General features: G+C 43.6%; 1 protein-coding gene across 1 annotated transcript in view; it reads left to right on the top strand.

Annotated features, from left to right (window-relative positions):
* Nucleotides 1-11,844, top strand: part of VPS53 (VPS53 subunit of GARP complex) — a 145,774-nt gene extending 133,930 nt beyond the window's left edge. Inside the window, exons 20-22 of the mRNA XM_081272269.1 lie at nt 3,925-4,062; nt 6,129-6,233; nt 6,912-11,844. Of these exons, the coding sequence (XP_081128395.1) occupies nt 3,925-4,062; nt 6,129-6,233; nt 6,912-7,082 (414 nt within the window). The 3' untranslated portion in view covers nt 7,083-11,844. The remainder of the gene's footprint in view (nt 1-3,924; nt 4,063-6,128; nt 6,234-6,911) is intronic.
* Nucleotides 11,845-27,748: the final 15,904 nt, after the last annotated feature.

Genomic DNA, 27,748 nt, shown 5'->3' with positions numbered 1-27,748 from the left:
ACCTAAAGCCTGAGGTCAAGGTTTTCATCTCTTCATGTGTCTGGTAAAGTCATAATTTTATTGTCACTGGCCAGGGATGTCTTGTGCCAGATGTGGTGGTGGACATGTGTAATCCTAGTGACTTGGAAGGCTGAGGCAGGAGGATCACAAGTTTGAGGCCAGCCTCATCAACTTACACTCTGTCTCAAAATAAATAAATATATAAGTAAATAAATAAGGGTGGGTATATATCTCAGTGGTAAAGTGCCCCCAGGTTTAATCCCCAGTCCATCACTCCTAACAGCAGAATTATTTCTGGTTCATGCAAAACTCATCTTGTCACTTAAAACTATACAATTATTTATATATAATATATAAATTGGAAATTTATATATATATATTGTATATAAATATTATATATTAAATATTATATATAAATATTATATATTTTGTAAAGTAAAAAAATAGAAAAGTAGGGCTGGGGTTGTGGCTTAGTGGCAGAGTGCTTGCCTAGCATGTATGAGGCACTGGATTTGATTCTCAGCACCATATATCAATAAATAAAATGAAGGTCCATTGACAACTAAAAAATATTTTTAAAAAATAGAAAAGTAGAAAGTATCCCCATATGTTTTAAAATATAATCATTGGGTATTTTTTTTTCCTGCCAACAAATAAATGCCAAGACGTGACTTTGATTTTGACAAGGCTCTTAAAATTTGCTATATCGAAGACAAAGTTGCCAGGCCTCAAATGGCGTACTTTAAGAAAAAAAAAGAAAGATATTTCCTGTTAATAAAAGTATAGAAAATAATGTAAAGAACATCAGCTCACCACTTAGTAAAATCTGTGACATTGCCCCACTTTTTCTGTAGATTTTTTTTTTTTAATGTAAAGTAAATCGTTAACAGTTATTGCTGAAGCCTCCTATGGATTCCACTCTGCCATTATCCTCTGTCCGTGCCCAGAGGTAAACACCACTCTCATTTTGATTTTTCCATTCCCGTAAGTGTTTTGGTATGTTATACGTGTATATATATTCCCAAATGATACATGATTTTGTTTTGCTTATTTCTAAGCTTTATATAAATCATACCATACGTGTCATTTCCCCTCTTGCTTATTTTCCCCAATTCAATGTTTTTTGAGATTAATTCATGTTGATGTGTGTCATTTGTGTTCACTAATTTTAACTTCAGCATCATATTCCATTGCATAAATATGCCACCATTTGTTTATTCATTCTCTTTTTTATGGACACTTAAATTGTTTCCAATATTTTGCAAACAGTGGGTGCAGAGAACATTTTTTTACATGGTCAAGTTCTCTAAAGGATGTAAGTAAAAATGCTCTGTTAGGTTATAAGTATCTTCAAGCAAGATGATATTACTGTTTCCATGCTTGAATCAATTTATAGTCACTATAAGTTTGAATTTCAATGCCACATCTATTTCAAGTTTGTTTGTTTGTTTGTTTGTTTGTTTTAATAGTCCTGGGCATCAAACCCAATGCCTTATGCATGCTAGGCAAGCCCTCTACCAGTGAGCTACACCCCAAAACCAGTCTTTTTCTTTATCAAACTTTAAAATTTTTGACTGTCTGATAGATATGAATGACATGTATTTATAGGGTTTTTTTAATATTTATTTTTTAGTTTTAGGTAGACACAATATCTTTGGGTTTTTTTATTTTATTTTTTTATATGATACTGAGAATCGAACCGAGTGCCTCACTCATGCTAGGCAAGCACACTACCACTTGAACCACATTCCCAGCCCCTGTATTTATAGTTTTAATTGGCATTTACCAATTACTAATAATGCAATGCCTTTTGGTCATTTGAGTTTCCTCTTATGTGAATTACCTATTTGTATTCTTTGTCTCATTGATTTTTTTTTTTTTTGTGCTGGAGATTGAATTTTTAGGGTCTCACTCATGAGGAGCATGCACTCTTAACACTGAGCTACATCCCCAACCCCAGTCTTTTTCTTCTTGATCTGTAGGAATTTTTATGTTTCTGCATATCATTCCTTGGTCGATATTATACTTAGCCTCTCCTGGTTTGTGGGATTTTTTTTGGTTTTGGTTTTGTTTTTTCTTTTTTGAGACAGTGTCACTAAATTGCCAAGACTGGTCTAGAAATTTCAGTCCTCCTGCCTCAAGCTCCCAAGTAGCTTGGATTACAGGTGTGCACCTCTGTGCCATCTAGATAAAACACTGATGTCTTCCCAGAACCTTTTTTCCGTTGTCAAAATTATAATCACCATAGCCTTACATTAATAGTGTCTCTTGTTCATTAGTTTGTCTTGGCAAGTTATTAAAAACATATGGATCATTGATGTTCTCATCTATAAAATAGAAATAACTACTTCATAAGGACAGGGCCTCATGAAAACTGAATGTGATAAGCAGCTGGGCACAGTGGTTTACACCTGTAATCACAGCTACTTGCAAGGCTAAGGCAAGAGGATCGAAAGTCCAAGACCAGCCTCTGCCACTTAGACCATGTCTCAAAATAAAATTTTAAAAATGGCTTGTGATGTAGATCAGTGGTACAGCACTGGCCTGCCATGCTGAAGACCCTGGGTTCAGTTCCCAATACCAAAACAAACAAACAAGATGAAGACTAAATGCTAAATGTGATAAAACATTCCTAGCATCATTCCTAGCCATTGGTGGTCAGACAGAAAAGTTGATAGCCTTACAAATAATTAGCATCCAGAACAAATAGGAAAAGTTGGATTGTTTCCAAGACTTATTTAAATTTGGTTAACTCTCCTACATTCTCACTAGCATCCAGGAAAAAAAAAAAAAAAACACTAAAAACAGCAATAGCAAATTACCATTTTTTGCCTAATGAATAAGCAATATATTTATGAAAGTTTTCATTGCTGATGAGAGTGAGCCTGGGCTGCTAGCAAGTGTGTATGTATTCTTCATTTGTAAAGAGGTTCAGATGTGAGGCTGGGGCTAGGGCTCAGTGATAATGTGCTCACTTGGCATACATGAGGCACTGGGTTCGATCCTCAGCACCACATAAAAAAATAAAAAATAGGGATATTGTGCATATATATATATAAAATATCTGTCGGTATATAAAAAGAGGTTCATATGTGTCAGGAACCTTAAAAATGTACTGCTTTGGCCTCTCCCAAAGACTGCCATTCATGCACCTAGAATATGTGTACAGGGCTGTCCACTACCTCACCATTTGTTCTTTTTTTTAAACACATCTTCATTTTATTTATTTATGTGGTGCTGAGCCACAACCCCAGTCCGCCATTTATTATTAATAATAAAAATCTAGGAACAAACTAAATAGATTGTTTAATGTCTTAAACACACACACACACACACACACACCCTACAGAATATTGTATAGCCATTAAAAATCATGATTTTTTTCCAATACTGGATATTGAGCCCAGGGCCTCACACATGTTAGGCAAGCACTCTACAATTGAGCTATATCCCTTTTTTATTTTGAGGCAGGATCTCACTAGGTTGCTGAAGCTGGCTTCAATCTTGAGATCCTCCTGCTTCAGCCTCGCAAGTAGCTGGGATTCCAGGCATGCACCACTAGCCCAGCTTCATGATTTTTTCCAGACTGCCAAGATGGGAAAATAGAATACAAAAACTTTATATGTTAAAGTGGAAAACCCAGGTTATAAAACTGAATACATACATATATACACATGCACAGAATATTGATTCTGATTTAGTTTTAAGTGCACAAACTGAACAGCAGGAATTATACCACATTTAACTGTAGTTTCTTATTTTCCCAGAATAAAGAAATTAAAAGTATTTTTTGTTGTTTATTTTCCAAATTTTCTGCAATGAGAGTATATTATGTATATAATTAGGAAAATGTGATTAATCTGATGGATTCATTTGGTGTCATGTCCCTGTGAAGTGGCTGGTAACATACTGCTTTCCCCACAGCTGCTGCTGGACACCCACTCCCTGAAGATGGTCCTGCTCGACCTCCCTTCCATTGGCTCACAGGTGGTGAGGAAGGCACCTGCCAGTTACACTAAGATTGTCGTGAAAGGCATGACCCGGGCTGAGATGATCCTCAAGGTAATGATTGTGTCTTCCTCAAGGATCCTGTTTTAAGGAACTAGTCATATATCTAATCCCATATCCAGGGGGTTCTGATTTTGAAAGCCCAGCATAAGGCCTGTCCCCACCAGTCCTAAGGATCATCTGCATCCTTTGTTTAAACTAAATGTTGGCCTCATTAGATATTATTTGAAGTCAGTGGACAATTACTTGGGGACCAGTAATTCTTTCAGACAAAAGAATTCTTTGTTGTCATATGAGATTTTCTTGTAATAAGATTTGGCCAAGAGTGAGAGTTAGAAGGAGTTGCCACTGTGAATCAAGTTGTATAAGTTAGGAACTTTGCCTCTCAGCAGGAACATCAGTTATCCTCCCCTCCCACATAAGCCTTTTTGGCTTTCTGTGCTTTACATCTTTAAATGAACTCAACAATGTTGTGGTAACAGAATCTAATCAGCAAATGGGTTTTTTGTTTGTTTCTTTGTTTTGATTTTAGCATCACTTAACAAGATATTGAACTTCAGCTGGTGCTGTCAAGAATGTCTTGAACACCTACCATGATTTCCAAGGATAACATGAAAAGAGGGGCAGAGGCTAGAGAACAAATAGTACTACCTGATAAGGCCTGAAAGTCCAGGGCCTGTAGGCTCTTCAGGCTCTCTTCCCAAACAATAACTCAAATGATGACAGGAGAAAAAAGTAGCTGCAGCCCACAGACACCATGGGACCAGGCAAAGGCCCCGCATAAGCCTTGAGCCATGGCCTGAGAAAACTGGAACTAGCCTGATGGATTCTTCTCCAGCTGGTGTCCTCTCTGCAGAGAGAGCATACAGTTTGGGAGTGATCTGCCAAGGACTTTTGAAGGAGATACTCCTCACTGCTCCCGTACATTCTCAGGAATTCAAAATAAAATTATTTTGCTGAGGGAAGAAAAATCAGATTCTGCTTTCCAAAACCAAATGGAAATGAATCTGAGGGTTGCAGTGCCATCTGTTTGTATATTAATTGGTAGTTTAAGTAAATGTAGTTAAATGAAGTTCCAGATTTTAGGTCTTCAAAAGAGTAAGGAAGCTTTGGGATTTTTGTTTTTGAGAAGATCCACTCACATCAATTCCTTTTGTTGCCCGATTGTCAAGAATAGACAGAAGGAGTTGGGTATGGCACACACCTGTAATTCCAGTGACTCAGGAAGCTTAGGCAGGAGAATCACAAGTTCAAGGCCAGCCTCAGAAATTTAGGCCTTAAGCCTCTTAATGAGACCCTGTCTCAAAAAATAAAAAGGGCTGGGGCTATAGCTCAATGGTAAAACTCTCCTGGGTTCACTCCCCAGTACCAAAATAACAAAACAACAACAACAAAATGACAGAAGGAGCAGCCACCAGGTACCTATGAAAGGTCCAACCGGAGACCTTTGACACTGTGTTTCCCAAATGGTCCCTATTTTTTAAAAACATCTCCTGCCCAGACCCACTGAATTAGAATACACAGAAAAGAGACCCAGAAATCTGCACATTAAAAAGCAATCCTCCAGAGGGTTACAATGGCACACGCCTGTAATCCCAGTGGATTGGGAGGCTGAGGCAGGAGGATCCTAACTTCAAAGCCAGCCTCAGCAACAGCGAGGCACTAAGCAACTCAGTGAGACCCTGTCTCTAAATAAAATACAAATAGGGCTGGGGATGTGGCTCAGTGGTTGAGTGCCCCTGAGTTCAATCCTTGGTACCAAAAAAAAAAAAAAAAAAAAGGGCGGGGGCACTGGGGATATAGCTCAGTTGGTAGAGTGCTTGCCTCGCATGCACAAGACCCTGAGTTCAATCTCCAGCACCACCAAAAAACAAAGACAAAAAAATGGCAATCCTCCAAGTACACTGGTGCACCCTGTAATCCCAATGGCTTGGGAGCTGAGGCAGGAGGATTGTGAGTTCAAAGCAAGCCTCAGCAATGGCAAGGTGCTAAGCAACTCAGTGAGACCCTATCTCTAAATAAAATATAAAATAAGGCTTAGGGGCTGGGGGTGTGGCTCAGAGGTAGAGCGCTTGCCTAGAACGAGCCTTAAGGGCCTACTGTGTTCCTTCCCTTGGTAGGTAGTGATGGCCCCCCATGAGCCATTGATGGTGTTTGTGGACAACTACATCAAACTCCTTACAGACTGTAACACAGAAACCTTCCAGAAGATACTGGACATGAAGGTGAGCTCAGTATCTTTTCTTGTCAACTCCTACTCATCCTTCTTACTCTAGGGGGTGGGATATGGATTATGGAGGGGCTGCCTCAAAAATGCAGGTTGTGGACCCAGAGTGGTGGGTTGAAATCCCAGCAACTCAGGAGGCTGAGGTAGGAGGATCACAAATTTAAGGCCAGCCTCAGCAATTTAGCGAGACACTGTCTTTAAAAAATAAAAAGGGGCTGGGGATATAGATAAGTGGTAGAGCACTTCTGGATTCCATCTCCAGTACAAAAAAAAAAAAAATCCATGTCGCTAGTCCTCCCTGCAACCTGGATTCCAGGAAGGTAGTCCTGGGCATGTTAGCTTCAGGGTTCTGGACCACCCTGCATGCCTGGAAGCTACTGCTCAGGAGAGGACAGAATGGAAGGAGCAGGAAGATCATCCTTCCATCTTTACCTGTCCTCCTCTCCAACCTTCCTTTCTCTCCTACCCAATTCCTTCGTTATTTCCTTCCTCCACTTTCTCCCAGGCTACTACTGAAGGCTGATAATTTCTCTGAAGAAAGCTTTTGTCCTTAGCCTGAAATAATTATGCTGATGGTAGAGGTCATGCCAACAGCAGACCCAGAGGTGCACTCTCTCTTTGGGCTATTGCAGAGCCACCTCCTGACCACTAACTCTCCTCTCTCTTCCACCCTCAGGGGCTGAAGAGAAGTGAGCAGAGCAACATGCTGGAACTCCTGCGCCAGAGACTTCCCACCCCGCCCTCAGGGGCAGATGGCTCCAGCTCTCTGTCCCTGATGGCTCCTACACCAGAGCAGGAATCATCTCGCATCCGCAAACTTGAGAAACTAATTAAGAAGAGACTTTAGGAGCACACAAGGGGCACCGAACCCAGTTCTTGGAAGCCCCAAGTGCCCCTGTACCCCTCCCCTACTCAGTGACTCTTATATCCTCAGTCATGAGTTTTTGGGACACTGAGGTTGCTACTGTGTCTCTCCCATGCCCTGTCTGAACTCCTGTCCCAGTGGGAGAAGCTGAGTAAGGGCTGGGTTATAAAAAGGCAGTTTAGATTATCTCTCATTGCTGCCAAGGAGGCAGCATTGGGTGAAAGGCCCCTGTGGTTCAGTTGCTGTTTCCAGGCTGCCCTTGAAGGTCAAGTTGTCATTGGCTCTTGTAGCCTCACCGTGGCAGCCATACCCTCCAACACCTGGGCCCTACTCCCTGCCACATGCCTGTCCAGCAACTTGGATGAGGAAGCCTGGATCTTGCTCCTTCCCCCTTCTGCAACTACTGGAGGTCACCTCTGCAGCCAGAACGCTGAGAATGTTCCTGGAATTGGTTGAGTGAATGGACTGCCAGATCACAGGGTTTAGTACTACCCTTTATGAAGACAGTGGAAGCATGTGCACTTTTCCATGTAAATCACAGTTTCCTGGTACCTTCTATTTGACATGGCCAAGTTTCCTGTGTTCTCATTTCTTGTTACTCTCCAAAGGAGAAAAGCCCTCTGTGTCTGTCACTCTGGAGGGCTGTATGAACCAAGCCTTGGAAGCAGACCAGGCTGGGGCTGCTGACCTGGCGAGGAGACAGTCCCAGATCTGACAGAGGGTTCTGGGGCTTGGGGTGTTGCTCAGTGGTAGAACGCTTGCCTGGCATGTGCAAGACCTGGGGCACCAAACCCTGTAAAAAATAACAAGTGGGTCTTACTTGGCACAGTCACTGTGTTATGTGAGATTATTTTCTCCATTTCTTTATTCTCACTCTGTTCCTAACTTCTTGGGAAGCAGTTGACTTCTGTATAGGAAAACCAGGAAGTTCTCTTGGAAAACCTTTCCTAGTTTTTTCCCTGCAGATGAACTATGGGAGGGAATAGATAGCCTATACCATCTGATGTCCTTCCTGCTCATTCACTTTCAAATCCAGAGAACTCTCCAGAGTCACCTGAAAAACAAAGGTGGTGTACAGTGCATACATCACAGTATTAATGAGAGAGAACCTGGGTCCTTGGATACCAGGAACACAAGATTGACCTTACTTGCCAAGCTCAGAACTGGCCTGGCCCAGAACACAGCCTGGGCCCAGACTGCCCTTCATGTCCACCCACTGGCTCTAAGCAGCAGAACTTTGCAGAAAATTGCTCTATAGAGCCACTTCAGTCCCCTGCATCATCCTACACACAGAAGACAGGCACCATACCAGGTAGTTTCCCTAATTCTCTTATACTATTCCACACTGTTTCCCTCCCTCCCTCCCCCCCTCTGACCCTGTCCATTAGTTCCAGGTTTGAAACCCCACCTCCGCCCTGTGCTGGAGATGGAACCCAAGGCCTCAGGCATGCTGGGTGAGGCATGTTCTATCACTAAGCCACACCCCCAGCTACAGAACCTCATTTCTTCATTAGCTTCCAGCCTGTCCTTGCTAATTAGTAGAAGTATTGAAAACACTAAGAAGAAAATCAGTAGTGAAGAGATGTGGCCTTTAGTTGAGCTCTGTTAGGAGAAGATTGAAGATTAGAGAAGTGCAGGAGGAATGGGGAGGGGGTTGGGAGGCTCAGTCTAAGAGGGATTCCTCTGTGCTATCGTGTTGCTTTGGTAAGGTTATATGCACTAATTGAAAGAAGGGGTGGTGGGCCAGTCTCCAAACAGCACAGCCAATTCAGCCGTCTGTCATCAACCTAGGGAAGCTGGGAAAGCCAGTGGACTCCTGCACCTGGTTCTTGTCACTCTTCAGTGTTTACAGATCCACACTTCTCTTTTTAGTTCATTCATGAGGAGTCATTTTTCTGGACATCTCTATAATGGCATTGAGATGTCAGACTGCTGTTTTTCCCAGTTGGTGGTCACCGCCAGGGAAGTTGCTTTCCTGATTTATTACATTGTCAGTAATCCCCAAGGAGCCAACAGATGTCAGTTGGAGTTATGTTCAGTGTCTCATTGATGGGGACTGAATACCATACCGGGTGTGCATCCTGGAGAGACAGCATGTTTCTCACCTGGGGGTATGCATCAGAATCACCTGGGGCCCTTTTAAAAAATTGTAGATGCCTGGAGATTTGGACTCAGTAAGTCTGCAGTGGGGCCTGGCGTGTAGGCTTAAAAGCTCCATAGGTGATTACATTTGTCTGTCAGTGTCCACGGAGGATTGGTTCCAGAACCCCCTCCCTGTACTCCAGTGGATATCAAAATCTGCAGATGCTTGAGTCCCCTCATATAACTGGCATAGCATTTGCCTACACTTTAAACACATCTTCCTGTATACTTTAAATCATCTCTGGACCTCTTATAATACCTAACTTGGTAGAAATACTACACAAATAGTTGTTGTACTGTGTTATTTAAAGATCTGTACTTATTCCATGTAGGCACAGTTTAAGTGTTGTTTTTTGTTTGTTTGTTTTCCAAATACTTTTGATTGAATCCACGGTTGTGTATCCACAGATATAGATGACTGACTGTGTGAGGTTTATTCTTTGCTAAGAACCATTACAATACAGAGAAATTTACTTTATTAAAGGGTTCCTGTAGCCCATTTTCATAAATGTATATTTTTCTGGTTCTCTGTAACTACAGTACAGTGGTCTTTGCTTATAGCTAGCAGCTTTAGTTTCAAACTTATTTAGGACATGCCAGGAGTTTCACTCTCATTCAGTACTGATGAATAGTCTTCCTCTTTTGATGACCAAACCTCAAGTAGAAGCTTTATTTATTATTGCCACTTCAAAATAACATACATAGCCAGGTGCAGTTGTACACACCTGTAACACCAGTGACTCAGGAGGCTTGGGCAAGAGGATCACAAGTTCAAAGCCAATCTCAAAAATGTAAGCCCTAAGCATCTTAGTGAGACCCTGTCTCAAAAAATAAAAAGGGCTGGGGGTATAGCTCAGTGGTAAAACTCCCCTGGGTTCAATTCCCAGTACAAAAAAAAAAAAAAATTAAAAATGACAGAAGGAACAGGCACTGGGTGCCCATGAAATGCTTCCAACAGGAGACCTTTGACTCTGTGTTTCCCAAATGGTTCCTATTTTTTTTTAAATGGCGATTTTTTTTTAATATTTATTTTTTAGTTCTCGGCGGACACAACATCTTTGTTTGTATGTGGTGCTGAGGATCGAACCCGGGCTGCACGCACTGCCAGGCGAGCGCGCTACCGCTTGAGCCACATCCCCAGCCCCAAGGTTCCTATTTTTTTAAAAACATCTCCTGCCCAGGCCCACTGGATTAGAATATACAGAGAAGAGATCCAGAAACCTGCACATTAAAACACAATCTTCCAGCTGGGCTTAGTGTCACACCTGTAATCCCAATGGCTTGGGAGGCTGAGGCAGGAGGATCCCGAGTTCAAAGCCAGCCTCAGCAACAGCGAGGCACTAAGCAACTCAGTGAGACCCTGTCTCTAAATAAAATATAAATAGGGCTGGGGATGTGGCTCAGTGGCTGAGGGCTCCTGAGTTCAAACCCCGGTACCTCCCAAAAATGATGGCAATGTACATAAGGAGTATCGATTGATTAAAGCAGCATCTGATAACTAGTTCAACTAACCTTGAATATTATTTCCATTCCTCCCCTACTTTCTCTAGCCTATTTAATTTTTTTTTATATGATGATACCTGAGATTGAACTCACAGGCGCTTAACCACTGAGCCCCATCCCCAGACCTTTTTTATTTTTTATGTTGAGACAGGGCCTCACTAAATTGCTGAGGCTGGCTTTGAACTTTTAATCCTCCTGCATCCGCCTCCCGGGCTGCTAGGATTACAGGCGTGCGCCATTGCACACAGCTCTCTAGCCTCTTTAAAAACAAAAACAACTTTGAAGTCTCCTCGTGGTTAAAATAAATATTGATAAATTATAAATCGCTGAAGAATTCAGTGTTGCTCTTATTATGGAGAGGCTTCCTGGAGAGCTGGCTTAGAGGTGCCAGGGTGGAGAAGTCCTGTTTGGACTATACCCGTGAAGCGGGAGCTACAATAGACAGGGAAGTTTCCATCTCCAAGTTGGGTTCTGAAACTGAAGCTAATGCTGCTCCTTCCTCTCTGGTGGTGCCTAGTGTGTGAGGCCCTGGGTTCAATCCCCAGTGCTGAAAAGCAAAAATAAAAACCTTCCTCTCTGGCAGAACAAAGAGCCAGTACCCAAGTCTCTGTCCAGCACCCACAGAAGGTGCCTATTTTCTCATGTCTAGGTAGTGCCTTGGTGTGGATCAAACAGATGTAACAGTGACAGGGCAGACAGGGTGGGAGAGCAGGCCCAAGGCTGCTGCCCGATGTGGGGGATGTTCCACGGGCTCCTCCTGAATTGCTGTTGAACAAGGAAGCTTGGTTCCCTGTTTACAGAATACTAGGGGAAATGCCAAAAGTGAACAGCTGGAAATGTAATTCCTCTCCCTAGGAAGAAAAGTCTCAAAATAACTAACTTGCTTGAAGGTGAAGGCAAGTGTTCCACACTTTTTTGTCTACTCCAAGTCAGACATTCCTAAAAATAAAATGGTTAGAACTGACTGCATTGGGCCATTTAAGCACTAGCCTTGGAAACATGGACTCATGAAAATCCATGCAGATGTAAGGAATACCATTGCATTTTATATATTAAATAAAATTTTCCAGTCCCATCCTAGCATTCATCAAAATAGCCTCTTGGACCCTCAGAGTTATACACCTTTGGGAGACCTAAATTGCTTTAAAATAAAGGAATTACTTTCTTGTGTAAATATCTTTCATTTTGCCCATCTGGAAGTGATTTCTTGGTGCATATTGGAGCACAAAATACTGCAGTTAATTAAAGCATTACTGGATGTCATTTGCTAGAATGTCTTTCCCTACTGCTGACAGAAAACAGAAGGGACTATAGGAAAGAATTAGCAAGCCCATGAACCTTAGACTCCCCTCCCAGCGACTGCCTGCTTCCTGGTGAAGAAGCAGGTAGAGACCCTTTCCCTGGCCATCTAGGAAGCAATGCACAAGAGGACATCGAGGCAGCTCACGAGCCAGGTGTTGGTCTGTCCATCGGTGGGGCAGCCTCTCTGAGTATGTATAAAGGGTTCTGCTTCTCGTTTGGTATCTCCTTGTATTCTGAGTTTCTACCCCATTACCTTTCCCTTCCCTACCCTTCCTGTCCCAGTCACATCCTGCTTTCCCATGTGACCAACGAGCGATTCCTCTCCTGTATACAGTAAGTTAATCTTGTTTTCTTCATTACAGGGTGGGCATTTTGCAACGAAAACTTTTTTGAGAAGTCTGATATCTCTTTCAACAGTGGAAGGTCTATGGCACCACTTCCGTTAGATTGGCCTCAACATCGTTGCCCAGTTTTCATTGTTTGTCATCACCAGCTCCCCTACTTCAGTAGGGCAGCCAGGGATCAGTCCAATAGGCAAAGAAACACTTCCTCATTTCCCACCCTGGAAGGCTGTGATAGATGATTTACCTACCACTTCTCTGCCTTCTCACCTACACAGTCAGGCTTGGGAGAAGTGGCCTATGAAAAATGTGTCCATTTGAAAGCACACAGGGTAGGCAAACTTCCACGGAAGTCCTGCTGTCGGGTCTGGTTCTGGCACCTTGGCATTGGGCGAGTCATTGATCCTCTTGAGTCTCAGCTTTCAGTATCTGTGAGAGGGGGTTATAATTAATAGGGCTGTGAAGGTCACATGAGACCAGTCATGTGTATGGCTCTGTAAGCCACATGGCAGTGGGGAATGTGAAGTGTTCATTATCATTTTCTGGAGCTGGAGTCTGTGGCTAGCAGGCCCGGAGGGTTGCTGTGTCACCCGACGTGGGCTGACTAATGAAATGGCCAAGTGGCAACATATCCTGCTGTGTGTGCAAGCTGCATCCGCAGCAAGCATCAGAATATCTAGTCTTTGCCTTTTTAGGTCATGATTGTGATATCCATCTTACTCAAGAGTTTGAAAAGACTGTACTCTGTATCTCCTTACTCTGGCAGCTGCTATTTCCGCAGCATTTAGGGTTAAACCTGCAGATACAGAAGAGAGTTTCCTCCTGGTGCTGTTGGCTGGGCCACCTGTGGTGAAAAATGGGGTCCATTTCCTCTGCCAGCAAGTTAGAACAGTTGCCAAAGCTTCCTTCCAAACAAATTATTTAGGTATGGTGTCTCATGTCCGAAACTAGACTCTTTCGGCAGGGACAGAATTCTTGCCTGCATCCCCCCACCCACCCTTTTAACCTATAATGTCCAAAAAAACAAGCAAAATTATCTTAAGATAGCCAGTCTGTGGACTGAGGATGTAGCTCAGTAGTAGAGTGCTTGCCAGCAGGCACCAGGCCCTGGGTCTCATCCTCCTTTTGACAACTGGGCATGGGTGGCACATGCCTGTAATCCCAGCAGCTCAGAAGACTGAGGCAGGAGGATTGAGAGTTCAAAGCCAGCCTCAGTAACTTAGTGAAGCCCTAAGCAACTCAGTGAGAACCTGCCTCTAAATAAAATACAAAAAAGGGCTGGGGATGTGGCCCAGTAGTTTCAATTGCTGGTACTAACAAATAGGCATTGAGGATCACAGACGGTTTGGATTACTTTACAGCTGCCTTTCAAAGTTTAGACCTTTCCCAAGGTGAACTGAATCCCTGTATTCAGCAACAAAGTTCCTGCCTGGCTCTTTCAGTCCCCTTTGAGGACTACTGATTCAGAGAATGGGGGATGATAAGAGTGACCTTAAAATGAAAATAGTGTTGAGCTGGAGATATAGCTCAGTGGTAGAGCCCTTGCCTAGTATGCATGAGATCCTGGTGTGATCCCCAGCACCACAAAATAAATAAAAATAGTATTAAATACTTTGTCCCCTAGGAATGTTTCTCACTTGGTCTGAGGGCTCTGGTAGCTTCTGCTCAGTAATGCAATGGAATTTGCACAGTTTCCGTGCCTCCTTCTGTTTGGGGTAATTTTCCAGCAAGTGAGAAATTAAGAACAGCTTCTCCACAAACTTCCTTCCACTTCCGGGGGCCAAGAAAAGTATTTGTAAAGCATTTCACCAGTTATAGGAGTACCAGGTGAGATGGTGACAGGAAACACCAGTTTCTGGTGTCTGTCTGCTTTGTGCTGATGGAAAAGGAAGGCGCTTCTCAGGGAGGGGGAAATACCAGCTGCCAGAGAGCCTGCATTCCACAGGCTTCTTCACCAAAGAAGCTTGAGCCTGGGCCCACTGGAGCAACCACTGAAGAGCTTTCGCAGGCGAGTGGAAAAATTACCAAGGGCTGTGTGAAGAAAACGTCAGCTCGCACTGAGACACCCCCACAATCTCCTACCCAGGCTTAGGGCACCCCAGGCACAGCGTTTAATTTCCCTGGTACTGGGGAGCCAACCCAGGGGTACTCTTCCACTGATCTACAACCCCAGTCCTTTTTATTTTTTATTTTGAGAGGAGGGTCTTGCTAAATTTCCCAGGCTGGTCTCAAACTTTCCATTCTCCTGCCTCAGCTTCCTGAGGTGCTGGGCTTACAGGCGTACAATCTCTGTGCCCAGCTGTGCTTAACTCTTAAGGATCCCAAGTGTTGTCTCTGTAGGAAGCGAGCTGGATTGCAGAGGAGGGTGCCGGCCAGAGTTAAGGCCCCTATTGGTTCAGCCCTGGGCCTTGGCTGCAGGGCCCAGCTGTGTACAGCCTGCATATCCCCTTTAATCATGATTAGGTCTAGATGATTCAATGCTATCTGTATATATTTGGGGAATGAAGGTATAAGAAAAAGGGGATGGGAGAAAAAGGGTTGAATCTCATCCATAATTTCACAGGCTCAAAATCACCCATTAAGGACTGGGGTTGTGGCTCAGCAGTAGAGCGCTTGCCTAGCACATGTGAGGCACTGGGTTCGATCCTCAGCACCACATAAAAATAAATAAACAAAATAAAGATGTGTCCATCTATAACTAAATATTTTTTTTTTAAAAAATCCCCTATTAAGTAGGAGTGATTAATTCCATTTTGTGGATGAGACCTGGAGGCTCAGAGAGGGAAAGTGGCATTCCCAAGGCTGTGTGGCCAGGAAGGAACAGAGACAGGATTTATCTCCAGTGTCATTCCATCATCCTGGCACCTTGTACTAAACCCCTAGTTTTCAAGTTTATGAAACCAAATTTTCCATGGAACCCTCATTATACACAATAGATATAAAATATTAGTATATTTATGAGCTTAAATAATTTTTAAAGAAAATCAGTAAGAATATTGAAACTATTTCAATAAATAGAAAGCATTTAAAATCTAAGGTTATGGGGGCTGGGGTTGTGGCTCAGCGGTAAAGTGCTCGACTCGCACGTGCAAGGCACTGGATTCGATCCTCAGCACCACATATAAATAAATAAAATAAAGTTATTGTGTCCAACTAAAACTACAAAAAATAAATATTTTTTTAAAAAATCTAAGCTTATGAATGACAGTTTACATGCATCAATCCCAGCATCCAATTTATTTCTGTTTGCTTTGGTTGCACAGAATAGAGAAATATTGATTTGGTCCAGTTAACAACTTAGAAATAGTATCATTTTTCTTCAGTTTTTAAACAGCCCTGCTTCCAAGGAATCAAGAAACCTCCGAAAGTCTGTGAAGACTAACAGCCCTGGCAGCAGAAGGAGGTCACACTGAGGGTCTTCAACAGCTGATCTACCCTGTGACACATTGGAGGATGCATGCTATGTTGTTAACAATTGTTAATGTCTATTTTTTAGGGCAGATTTTAAATAGGTTTTTTTAATATTTTTTTGTTGTTGTTGTGGACAGACACAATACCTTTATTTTATTTATTTGTTTTTATATGGTGCTGAGGATCGAACCCAGTGCCTCACACATGCATGGCAAATGTTCTACCGCTGAGCTACAATCCCAACCTTTAAATAGGTTTTTTTGTTTGTTTGGTTGGTTGGTTGGGTTTTGTTTTTTGGGTGTTTTTTTTTTTTTTTGGTGGTAGTGGAGGGTACTGAGAATTGAACCCAGAAGCACTCTACTGCTGAGCTACCTCCCCAACCTTATTTATTTACTTATTTACATTTGAGACAGGATCTTGCCAGGTTGCTCAGGCTGGCCTCAAATTTGGCGATCCTCCTGTCTGCCTTAGCCTCCTGAGTTGCTGGGATTATAGGCGTGAGCCTGAGCCCTGTATCCAGCAAAATATGCATTTGAAAAAGTGAAGCTAGAATCAAACTTTTGTAGAGGCTCTTCCCCCCATCAAATGATCCTGAAGAATTCTGGAGTTTTCCCCTCTGTCAGTTTGAAAGCTGCTACTCTCTTTAAAACAATGTTACTGTTTGTTTTTCTGACCCCAGAGGGGAAGAGGAGGTTTGGCATGATCCCCTCAGTACCCAAAGGAGTGCCATTTCATTTGAAGTGCACCACCCATTTAACAACAGCACCTGAATTGTCACCTAAATGCTGTGTGAACAGCCCTGGAAGCCACCTCCCTTTGGGAAAGGACAAGAAGAGCTCTGCGGAGTCTAAGAACAAAATGGTGAAACCAGAATTGAAGGAAGGGGCTCAGGTGAAGGGGCTCGGTAACCTTTGAAAGGAAGCAGACTCTTGTTCCAAAACCTCCACAGGCCCCAAATATTGTACCTGAGGCCTTGAATGTCTGCATATGCAGTGCTTCTCAGCCTTTTCAGAACTGAAACATAGACATGACAGTATATATCCTGTTGCCTAGAAGGAACTGCCTGCCCCAGGTGATGGACCTGGGAACTGTGGCTGCTTCAAAGACCCCTCCCTCTCTCTGCAGCCCCAAGGGCTTTTAGGGGCTCAGTAGCTGGGCACTTGTTACACCCCAAAGCACTGGTTCTAGCTGTCCAGTTGGAAAGTTCTAAATTGGAGCATCAGGGTTGGGTGGTATGTTGCTTTCTTTGTTTGGGGGTCTTTGGTCAAAGTCCCTCCTTTTGCAGATGAAATACTAAGGCTCCAAGGCTTTCATTCCCCTGCCATGAAAGAAGACTTGATGGCAAAGCCTGAGTCACCCTTGTAGAGCCCACTTCTGAGTCCCAGTCCCTTCTCCCTAGCGGGGCTGCCCTGGGGTCTCTGTTCTGCCCTCACGGTCCTTAGGCCCGCTCTCCTTTCCTCTGCTGCCTGCTGAAGTAAACAGGAGTCTCCATTCTTCCTCTGTCCTGTTCTCCTCTCAGCCACCTCTATTTTTCTGCTAGCTTTGGTTAGCATTTCAAACAAGACATCCACAGCCTCCATCCCACCTACATTCTCCTGGGCATTCGGCTTCCATCTCAGCAAATCCTGAAGGTCTTCGATGCTCTTCTTATCAGCTCGCATGCACCCCAAAATTCTCCCTTCACTCCTTTCATGCCTTCCTTTCCTGCCCCAGAACTACATGGCCTCCTTCCCCAGCCCTCCTTTCCTTCAGAGCCTTCACCATGGCCAGGCCTCTAAATCTGCAGCCTCCAGCTGCTTCCAATCCAGCCTCCTTCAGAAAACATACCAGCTGTCCAGCAAAATATGACTTCTGAGGTCAGTCCACCTTGTAGTTCCCATCAGTGGCGCACATGTGCCATCTCAACTCCCTTCCTGAGTTCCTTACTTCTAAATGTTACCCGCTTCCTTCCCTGGTTCCTCAATCTTGAAACCTTAGTCAGTTACCCTGGACCACTCTTGTCAGCCAATATGATGAGTTTATCATAAAATTGTTAATGGTGGTTAATTATGGATTATATCAACACCACTCACAAAGATCAAAAGAAAATCTAAGCCAGGTATAGTGGCACAGGCCTGTAATCCCAGGGACTCAGGAGGCTGAGGCAGGAGGATGGAAGGTTCAAGGCCAGCCTCATTAACTTAGCAAGGCCCTGTTTCAAAATAAAAATTTTAAAAAGGGGTCTGGGGTTGTAGCTTAGTGGTAGAGCACTCGACTAGCACATGTAAGGTGCTGGGTTCGATTCTCAGCACCACATAAAAATAAATAAAATAAAGGCATTGTGTCCAACTACTTGTCCAACTACAACTAAAAAAAAATTAAAATAAATTAATCAATTAATAAGAATAAAAAAGGAATGGGGGTGTAGCTCATTTGGTAGAGTATCCCTGGGTTCCTTCGCCAGTACTGCAAATTAATTAATTAATTAAAAAAGAATAAAAGAAAAAGGGCTGGGGATGTAACTCAGTGGTAAAGTGCCCTGTTCAATCCCTAGTACTAAAAAAAAAAAATGCAGTAATAATGTTTGCTTGTTCTTTGAAGTACAATAAAGCTGAGTGTGGTGGCTCATACCTATAATCCCAGGAACATGGGAGGCTGAGACAAAAATAGAATGAAGTACAATATTAGTATTCAAGTTTAAAACAACATACCAAAAGTCCTGCTTTTTTTTTCTTTCTGAACTTTCTGTGTCTGTATTGGGGAAGGGAAAGAGGGGTTCTTTTAAAAAAATCAATATTAATATATTTTCTACAGTTTAACAATATATCTTGAGCATATATTCCCTCAACATATATAAAACTCATATGTGTGTGTGTGTGTGGAGAGAGAGAGAGAGAGAGAGATAGAGATAGATAGATAGATACTGGAGTTTGTCCTTCTCTCTCTCCCCCCACCCTTTTTGTACTGGGATGCTCTACCACTGAACTACATTTGCAGCTCTTTTTATTTTATTTTGTTTATTATTATTATTTTTAGTACTGGGGGTTGAACCAAGGGGTGCATAACCACTGAGCCACATCCCCAGCCCTTGTTTTGTATTTTATTTAAAGACAGAGTCTCACTGAATTACTAAGTGCCTCGCTAAGTTGCTGAGGCTGGCTTTGAACTCACCATCCCCCTGCCTCAGCCTCCCTAGCTGCTGGTATTACAGGTGTGCACCACCACACCCAGCTTTTAATTTTTTTATTTTGAGACAGGCTCTTGCTATGTTGCTCAGGGTGGCCTCCAACCTATGATCCTCCTGCCTGAACCTCCTGTTGCTGGGATTACGGGTGTGTGCGAACCCTCATTTTTTTTTTTTTTTTTTTTTACTGGCTGTGTCAGTTTCTTTTCTTTCTTTCTTTCTTTTTTTTTTTAAATTTGTTTTTTAGGTGTAGATGGACACAACACAATGCCTTTATTTTTTATGTGGTGCTGAGGCTCGAACCTGGGTCCCACCCGTGCTAGACGAGCACTCCACCGCTGAGCCTAGCCCCAGGCTGTGTCGGTTTCATAGTTCAGATATACCACTCTTTATTTCTCCAATGCTATTGTTTGATGGTGTATATCCCTCCAAAATTCATATGTTGAAAATTAATTGTTACTGGGGTAGTGTTAAGAGTGAACTTTAAGAGAGGATTAAGTCATGAGGCCAGAGCTCTCATGAATGGGACTAATGATTTTATAATGAAGTGCAATGGGAGTGTGAGATCTCTTCATCCCACTTTGCCCTTCTGCCTTCTGCCTTGTAGCAAGTTAACAACAAGTCTCTCTCTCAGAGCAGAGAGCAACCCTCGTCAGACAGTCTACCACCAACTTGATCTTGGATTTCTCAGCCCCTAGAACTGTGAAAAATAAATTTCTATCACTTGTGAATTACCCAGTCTGTGGTATTTTGTTATAGCAGCATGAACAGACTGAAACAGCCAGTCTCCTATCAATCAATACACAATAGGTTGTTCTATTTTTTGGCTCTTAAAAATATATCATCTGTAAATTCTATGCTTACTTTTGCTCACATTTTTACAGAATACTCACCTAAAATTGTTATGTTTCCACTTAAGAAGATGAAAGGACATGCACATTTAAAATGTTGCCAGCTCTTGCCTAAATACCCTCTGTAAAGTGGTTTTTGCACACTGTCACTGACGGTGTGGGTACCTACTTCTCCACATCCTCACTCGCCCTAGATGTTTTTTCCTGCTTCTTGAGATGGAGGACGTAATTGCAGATTTAGCTTTAGAAACTCAGTAAGCAGAAGTTCCCCTTTGGTTTTCATTGCTCAAGAACAAATGTGACCCAGCCTGTACCGTGTCTTGCAGGACAGCTTCTGCATTCAAGGTCTATTGAGTAAAAGACCCATGGCTTCCCTCCCATCAGGGCTCCCAGATGACATGCTCTCTTGTTTCACTCATGAGATCAATGGTCATTCTTTTATATGTAGTAAGATAATAATTAGATATTAAAATGTGTATTTTTCTGGGGTAGAGATGTAGCTCAGTAGTAGAGCATTTGCCTAAAATGTGCAAGCTCCTGGTTTCATCCCCAGCATTGCAAAAATAAATAAATAAATAAAATGGGTATTTTCCCCATTCTTTCTTACCTCTAGTCTTTCTCCCATTACTGCAGCAGCGGGCACATGGTCTTACATCCCTGTCCCAAGGTACAGATGGTAAAGACAGAATTGTTTGAATTCTTTGCATTTGAACTCATGTATAGACTTTTAAAATTCTTTAGCAGAAATGTGCGTCTTGAAAGCCATGGCTGTTCATGCAAAAGTGTTAGAATGCTGTTTAATTATGCTTCTTATTATAAGTGTGCCTTTATATTCTAAGTATCAAAATCCTGGAGGACTTTGCATACAGTACCCTCCATCATCATAAAGATAGTACATCTTGATATTAACTTTTTTTCCCATCAAAAAGAAAAAATTCCAGGTGTGGTAGTACATACCTATAATCCCAGCTACTTGGAAGGCTAGGGCAGGAGGATCACAAGTTCAAGGACAGCCTGGGCAACTTAGCAAGACACTGTCTCAAAATTCTAAAAAACGATGGGAGTGGGATGGGGATGGGATTGGGGCGCTAGAGGTGTAACTTAGTGGTAGAGTGCTCTTTTGTTCAATCCTCAGTAACAAAAAACAAAAACAAAAACACTGATTTGTGACTAGCTGTTAAAAAAAGAAACACCGGAATGGCTATGACTTGATTTTGAGGCTGGTAGGTCCCTGAGAAGAAATACAGAGCCTTACCATCCTGGGCTGATCCCCAGTGTAAGAGAAATCTCCATCAGTTTGAGAACAATCCTTATCCCTGGTTTTCAACAATTAACCTGGAAGACCACAGCCCTGTAGAGAAGTCCTGTGTTCAACCAGGCAGGAGGAAGGGAACAAGGGTCTGAGGGAATTGTCCAGGCAAATAGATCTAAGGGAGTGTAGATTGCAGAATCCCCACTCTCCATCATGAGCAGGGTTAGTTACTGAGAGTTCCCATGCCCCCTGAACTCCCAGAAGTAGTGAAAGGACCAATACATTGGGAAAGACCTTGAATTGGGAAACCTAGAGTTCAGAAGAGGTGACATACAGACATCAAAAGAGATGGCGTGCCAGCAGAACAAATTATACCTTAGTAGAGGCCAGAGAAGTAGAAAGACAACCGTGGACCTGGCACTGCCAACCACCCCTTGCTGCCAGGATGTTATTTAAGCCTTATCAGACACCACCTGAACAGAAAGAGACAGATAGGAGCAGTAATTTCCCAGAAGCCACTGGGTCATCATCCAGAAGATAAAAACCTACTCTGACCTAGCAAGACAGTTTTCTAATATTGAAAGAACCTGGGGCTCTATGAACTAAATTGAATTTAGTTAAAAATAAATAAATGTAAGAATCATTAACCTTTTATATGCTAGAATATATAGTCACAGAACCAAACTCTTTACAGGTACCAAAGGAGTCCTAATAGCTCATCACTGTGCACTTGACCTGGCATTTCCAGCCAGAAGCACAGTGGTACTGAGCAAGCCACCCTCACTCTCTTTCCCCTGGTCACCAATGCACAGCTTTTGCAGAGTGCCTCTCCAGGAATGGAGCCGATTGGCTCCACAAGGATTAAACTTAGGGCTCTCTGCAGGTCTGCAGTGTTCCCTACCTAAGGAAGCTAAGCCAGAGGAGAAAGATGACCACCAAAACTCTGCCATGAAGCTTCATTTCAGATCTGGTCCCACAATGTGTTATGGTTTGGATCTTAAATGTCCCCCAAGGGCCTGTATGCTAAAGGCTTTGTCACCAGCCAGCTGGCACTATTGAGAGGTAGGACCTTTAGGAGGTGGAGCCTAATGGAAGGAGGTTTGGGGTTTGTCTTTTGAACAGACATTGGGACCCTAGCCCCGTCTCCCTCCCTCTCCCTCCCTCGACTTTTTCTCTCTCTCTTCCCCTCCCTCTTTCTTGCTTCCTGGCAGCCATAAGGTAAACAGACCTCCTCCACCATGCACGCTTCCGCCATGGTGTACTGTACCACCCAGGCCAAAGGCAGCAAGGCCAAGTGACCGTGGACTGAAACTTCTGCAACCACAAATTAAAATAATCTTTTCTCCTTTTACATTATCTCAGGTATTGTCACAGTGACAGAAAGCTAACAGAGTCAGATGAACTCCAGGAACTATGACTGGATTCCAACACAGCCTTTATTCCCATAGATCAAACAGCCAAAGTATTTCTGTGTGCAGCCACCAAAGAACTCCCGAGATTGGCCGTGAAGCCATGTTTGGTGCAAATGATGCCTTTGGTCTACTACTCAGTGATAAGCAAAGGGGCCCCTAGAGCTCCCAACCCTTGCTATGCTATTGCTCCTGCCTGGATTGAGTCCCCACTTCCTTCTTTGATTGTCTATTTCTTATAGTGGAACTCAGGCTCCACGGCCTCCAGGAGTCTCCCCCAGACATCACCTCCCTCCCTTTACCAGGCTGGGTAGAGCCCTCTCTGTGCTCCCACTACTCCTCCCACTCTGCCTGGCACACTCCAGACACTTGATGGTCAGAATTGACAAACTGAGCCCACACCATCTACAGAAGCCAGAATATTGGTAACTGTGTGTGTGTGTGTGTGTGTGTGTGTGTGTGTGTTGCTGGGGCTCAAACTCAGGCCCTTGCACAAGCTAAACCCATGCTCTACCATTAAGGTACACCCCAGTCCTGCAACATTCCAATAAGGGGCACAGAACTCAGGTTCCCTAAAGTCAGTGTGTAATGACGGGAGGCCAGGATGGGTTCCTGTTAGACTGCTCTTTCAGTACAATGTATAAAAAGAACAGTCCTGTGTTGAGTCCTCAATGTCCCTCTGCATATCCATCCTGTTTCAAGACTGAAGTCCTATCTTGGGGTATGGATTGTTTCTGATATTCTAGAAAGTTTGATTTCTAACATAGCTGCTAACAAGTACGCTCTTTCTCTTTCGCTCTCCCCAGCAGTTCTGATCCCACAAGGTGGCCGGGCAATCAGGTAGGATGCTAAGGAAGTCAGCTGTCATCCTTGTAAATGGAAGAGGCCATCTTTCAGTCTTTAAAAAGCAAGGTGCTAGGATGGGATTTAGGTGCTATTTAATGAAGATTGGGGGTCCCAGCTAGAGCTGAAGGTGAGCACCCCCATCATCCCCAGGTTCAGACAGCTTTTTCCTCTCCTTTCTTTTTTTTAATGCCAAGGATTTAAGCCAAGGATTCTTTTTTTTTTTTTCTTTTGAGACAGGGTCTCACTAGGTTGCTTAGGGCCTTGCTAAGTTGCTGAGACCAGCCTCAAACTTGCCATCCTCCTACCTCAGTCTCCCAAATCACTAGGATTACAGGCATGAGCCACCACACCAGGCTCTCAGACAGCTTCTTTGTGTGCAGGACCTAAAACCTTTTTAGAGAAATCTTAAGAAAAGGAGCCAAATGGATAGATCTGGCTTAGGAGATGGAGAGAGGGATTTGGAATTTAAAGAGGTATTTATTTTACTAATATTTGTCTCTTGATCTAGCCCTGCAGCATTCAAGTTTGAATCTTAGAGCAGGAGGCAGGCATGAAGGAAGCTTCCTACAAGTGCAACCAGAAGGGATGAGGGGCACTCTGCGACAGGCAGGCCTCATAAACCTTGCACATGGGAATCATAGTGCCCTCTGGCCTCCAGCAGCATTGGAAGCAGTACCTGGCAAATGGCAGAGGAGTGGTGCCCACAGTGTCACAAGCATAGCCTCTCCTAGGTGACTGGCAGAGCTGGTGGCTGCCTCAGCAAGGGCAGCCCACCAGAGGGTCATGGTGATGGACCCTCACGCAGCCAGAGGCCAAGACAGTGGAAGCTGGAAAAAAAGAAAAAAATTCTTAGCAGGCATCCTATATGTATGACCAGATTTACTCATGAATAAGAAAGGAGAGACACTTTCACAGGTTTCCAGAAATACTGGGAAATGCTTGGGGGGGAGGGGTCCCACAGAAGGGTGGGATAAGAGGCAATACAATTCCAGTTGATGCCCTGGCCATGTGGACTGGGAAGAGATGGGACAGGTGAGATCTTTCTTCCTTCTCACACCAAGTTCTTCCTCAACCCCAGCTAATTTTTGATAGACTCAAAAGTGAAAAACATTTCTTCAAAGGCGTGTGAATGTCTTTTAAGTATCAGCAGCTCTAAGCGGTCTGTGGCTGCAAACCACACCACCTCCAGCCTGCACATATTCTGCTTTGAATTGGGGGTAGAAGAAGAATGCCCTAAGGGACTGTAGTTCCTGGGAAGGACAGAGCAAGTCAACTGTCATTGTGAGTCCCCAAGAACTCCCATTCTTCATTTCTTCCCAGGAACTACAGCCCCCACAGAACCTCATTTTCAGGTAGTCTTAAAGTGAAGACCTGAATCTATGAATCTAAGGGTGGTCCTAAAGCACCTTGGAGACCTTCAAGGCTGCCTTTGACTGTGGCCACACAGATCAGCCATGTGTTACTTAGGGATAATGACAGCATACCCTTCTATCGTGCCTTTCAAGCTGAGGAGCCAAGGGTCTGAACTTCAATTGCTCAACCAAGGGCTTTTTTTTTTTTTTCTGGCTTGCAAGTTCTTGTCCAGTTTGAATATGCACAATGGAGCCAAGAGTACAAGTGTATTGATGCAGTTCCAGAGAAGCCATGTGCCCTAGCTTTTTCAAAAACCTCATCTGGTTTCATTTTGCAGAGGCCAAGCAAGGCCCTTTTTGGTGTAACCAGGGAGCATTTGGGAGAATCATCTCTTAGCTCACAAGTAGGAAGACTCCAGAGTAAAGCCATATCTGACTGACATTGTGAGACTCCCCACACAGGGCACACTGGCCTGACCCTACACCAGCAGCACTTGATATCTGCCAACTGAGCTTCACCCCAGACCCCATCTCTTCAACCAAACTGGTGACTTCCCAGTTGAGAGGGCAGGAAAGAAGCCAGCCTGTTTCCTCAAGCCTCCTGAATTCTGAAATTGCCATGCCAGAACTTTGGTTCCCCTTTGATTCTATGCCACCTTTGAGAGTCCCAGGGCTTCAGGGTTATTCCTGGACCTCACCAACACAAGTGCATACATACACTCTGGGAATTGTGCTAGGTTAGGGCATGTCTGTGACAGGTCCCTTTCAACATTGTTTGCAAAAGGTAACTAATTAAATTCTATTTTTTTTTAAAGCATTTGGTTGACATGGGTGCATATAAAGTGAAGAGGAGACTCGATTCAACAGTAAGGTAAATCCTCTACATCAAGGACAACAGAACAACCCAGATCCCAGGGGGTCTGGGAGCTGCCACGTGCCATGGGCACGGCATGGGCAAGCAAGCTGGGATGGGAGTGCTTTTAATCCTGTCTGGCTGAGTTCACAGAAGACAGGCCATTCCACAAAAATAAGCAGCAGTCATGAAGGGTCCTGCCCTGTTCTTGTCTTGAGTTAACACCCATTTGGGTATCAGTTTAATTTAGTGTGGAAAAACCCAAAAATGTAGGATTGGCATCCATCCTTAGGTAGCTTTTGTTCCTCTGGGAGAAGGCCTCAGGCCAGAAGTCAAGTCCTTCGAGGACATGGTGTCTCTGTGATCCAGGTCTATGGATGTGGCCCTGCTCTGAAAAGATAGCTTTGAGAAGAGGCCAGTCTTATGCAGGCTCTGTGGTCTCTCTGGGCCATGCTTGTTTGGCACAACTCACCCTTGGTTTCTAGGGGCACCCCAGCTATTCCTCAAAAGAATGCCTGTCTCCAAAACCAGACCAGGACGGGGAAGACCACAACTGATTACCTCTCCCAAGCTTTGATTGGAATTTTTTTAGGTAATGTCCTTTGGGAAAATCTGGAATAAAATGTAGGATGAGTCCAGGTAGCAAGGCTCTTCAAAAGGCCTATATAGATTTGCAAGTTGAAATTACCAGAAACAAAGCCAACTTCAAGATCTGAGCTAGGAAGTTTGTATGTGATTACAAAGGAAATCCCCCTTTTCTCCCACCCACAAGGACTGCTGGGCAGGTTGAAATTGGCTACTTCCTATTGCAAGAAAACCTCTGCTCATCCCCACCAGGAATACCATGAGTTCCAGAAGATGCCTGACTAGGCAGGATGTCTTGGATGCTTATTGCTTGAGGGGACATATGAATGACTGCAGGGAATCTGTATGGGACCTTTGTTCTTCTCCACCTCTATTTCTCCATCAGTGACAGTTCTGGGCTGGATTTTTCTGCAAGCCACTCTGATTTTTTTTTTTTTTTTGCATGTATCAGTGTTGAACATATGTCTATAAGAAAGGAGGCCATGGTGGCTGATCAACTTGTGCTTCGGAGTTCCTTGGCAGTTGTCCTGAGGCTAAAGGATGTCTCTGGGTTCAGGAAGCCCTGCCAGGTTTCCATTTAAAGGGGTTAGGGATCCGACAGAACACTTGGAGGAAGGAGGTCATCATTTGGATGCTTTCTGAGTCCAGTTTGATGGTCATTGCTCCCCAGGCCCAGAAGGCCCTGTGAAATCCTGGACTAGCTGCTTAATGACCCTGGTGCCAGAGAGGAAGGGTTATCGCATGTGTCCTTTTGATCTAACTGGACCCCAAAGTTGACAGCATTATACTTCCTTTATTATGTCAAGGGAGTTTTGATGTCTCCATGGATTTTCTGTCAAAATGTGGATAATCTAAGCTTTTCAGAAATTAATGCTGGCTCTTCCCAGGCTCAGTGTTTCAGCAGGTGCAGGTGGAGATACCTTTCAATATCCCTGCAACAACCCACACTTTGTTGTTGGGTAGAGAGTGGCTTCACTGGTCTAGCACACTGAACTTCCTCAATGTCATCCCACATCTCTTCCAGGCTGATGATCTTGTAGGCGAGCACCCCCTTGGAGAAACTGCCTCTTCCTGGACACCTTTCCCAATCTAACCAGGTTCAGAGAATAGTTTTCAGCATCTACTCAGAGATATCTGGTGGGCAAATTCCCTCCATAGAGTCAAGTTCTCCCACTTATTGACAAACCACTTTAAAAATATATATATATATATATATATATATATATATATATATGTTGTAGATGGACACAATACCTTTATTTATTTGTTTTTTTTTGTGGTGCTGGGGATCGAACCCAGTGCTTCACACATGCTAGGCAAGCACTCTACCACTGAGCCACAACCCCAGTGACAAACCACTTTTTATAACCCCATAAAGCATTTAAATTCCTCCTCTGATGCCTCGGAGTAGGGCACAGCCTGGGATGTGCAGATGATGAGATCAGGAGTAGGGAGGTGTAGCAGTACAGACTGTCCTTGTAACTAGCCATTGTCCAGGACTGTACCACCATGGATTTTGTCATCTTCTCCCACATCCTCTGAATGAATAAATGAATGAATGAATGAATGAATGACCTCCCAGCACACGGGCATTCACCAAGTTTTATTCTCCGTGAAGGAGATGACCTGGGTTTCCAG

The sequence above is a fragment of the Spermophilus citellus genome, assembly GCF_964194105.1.
Source record: "Spermophilus citellus genome assembly, chromosome: 17".
NCBI classification, from domain to species: domain Eukaryota; kingdom Metazoa; phylum Chordata; class Mammalia; order Rodentia; family Sciuridae; genus Spermophilus; species Spermophilus citellus.
Note: the sequence above shows the minus strand (reverse complement) of the source record. Positions and strands in the feature narration are given on the sequence as shown.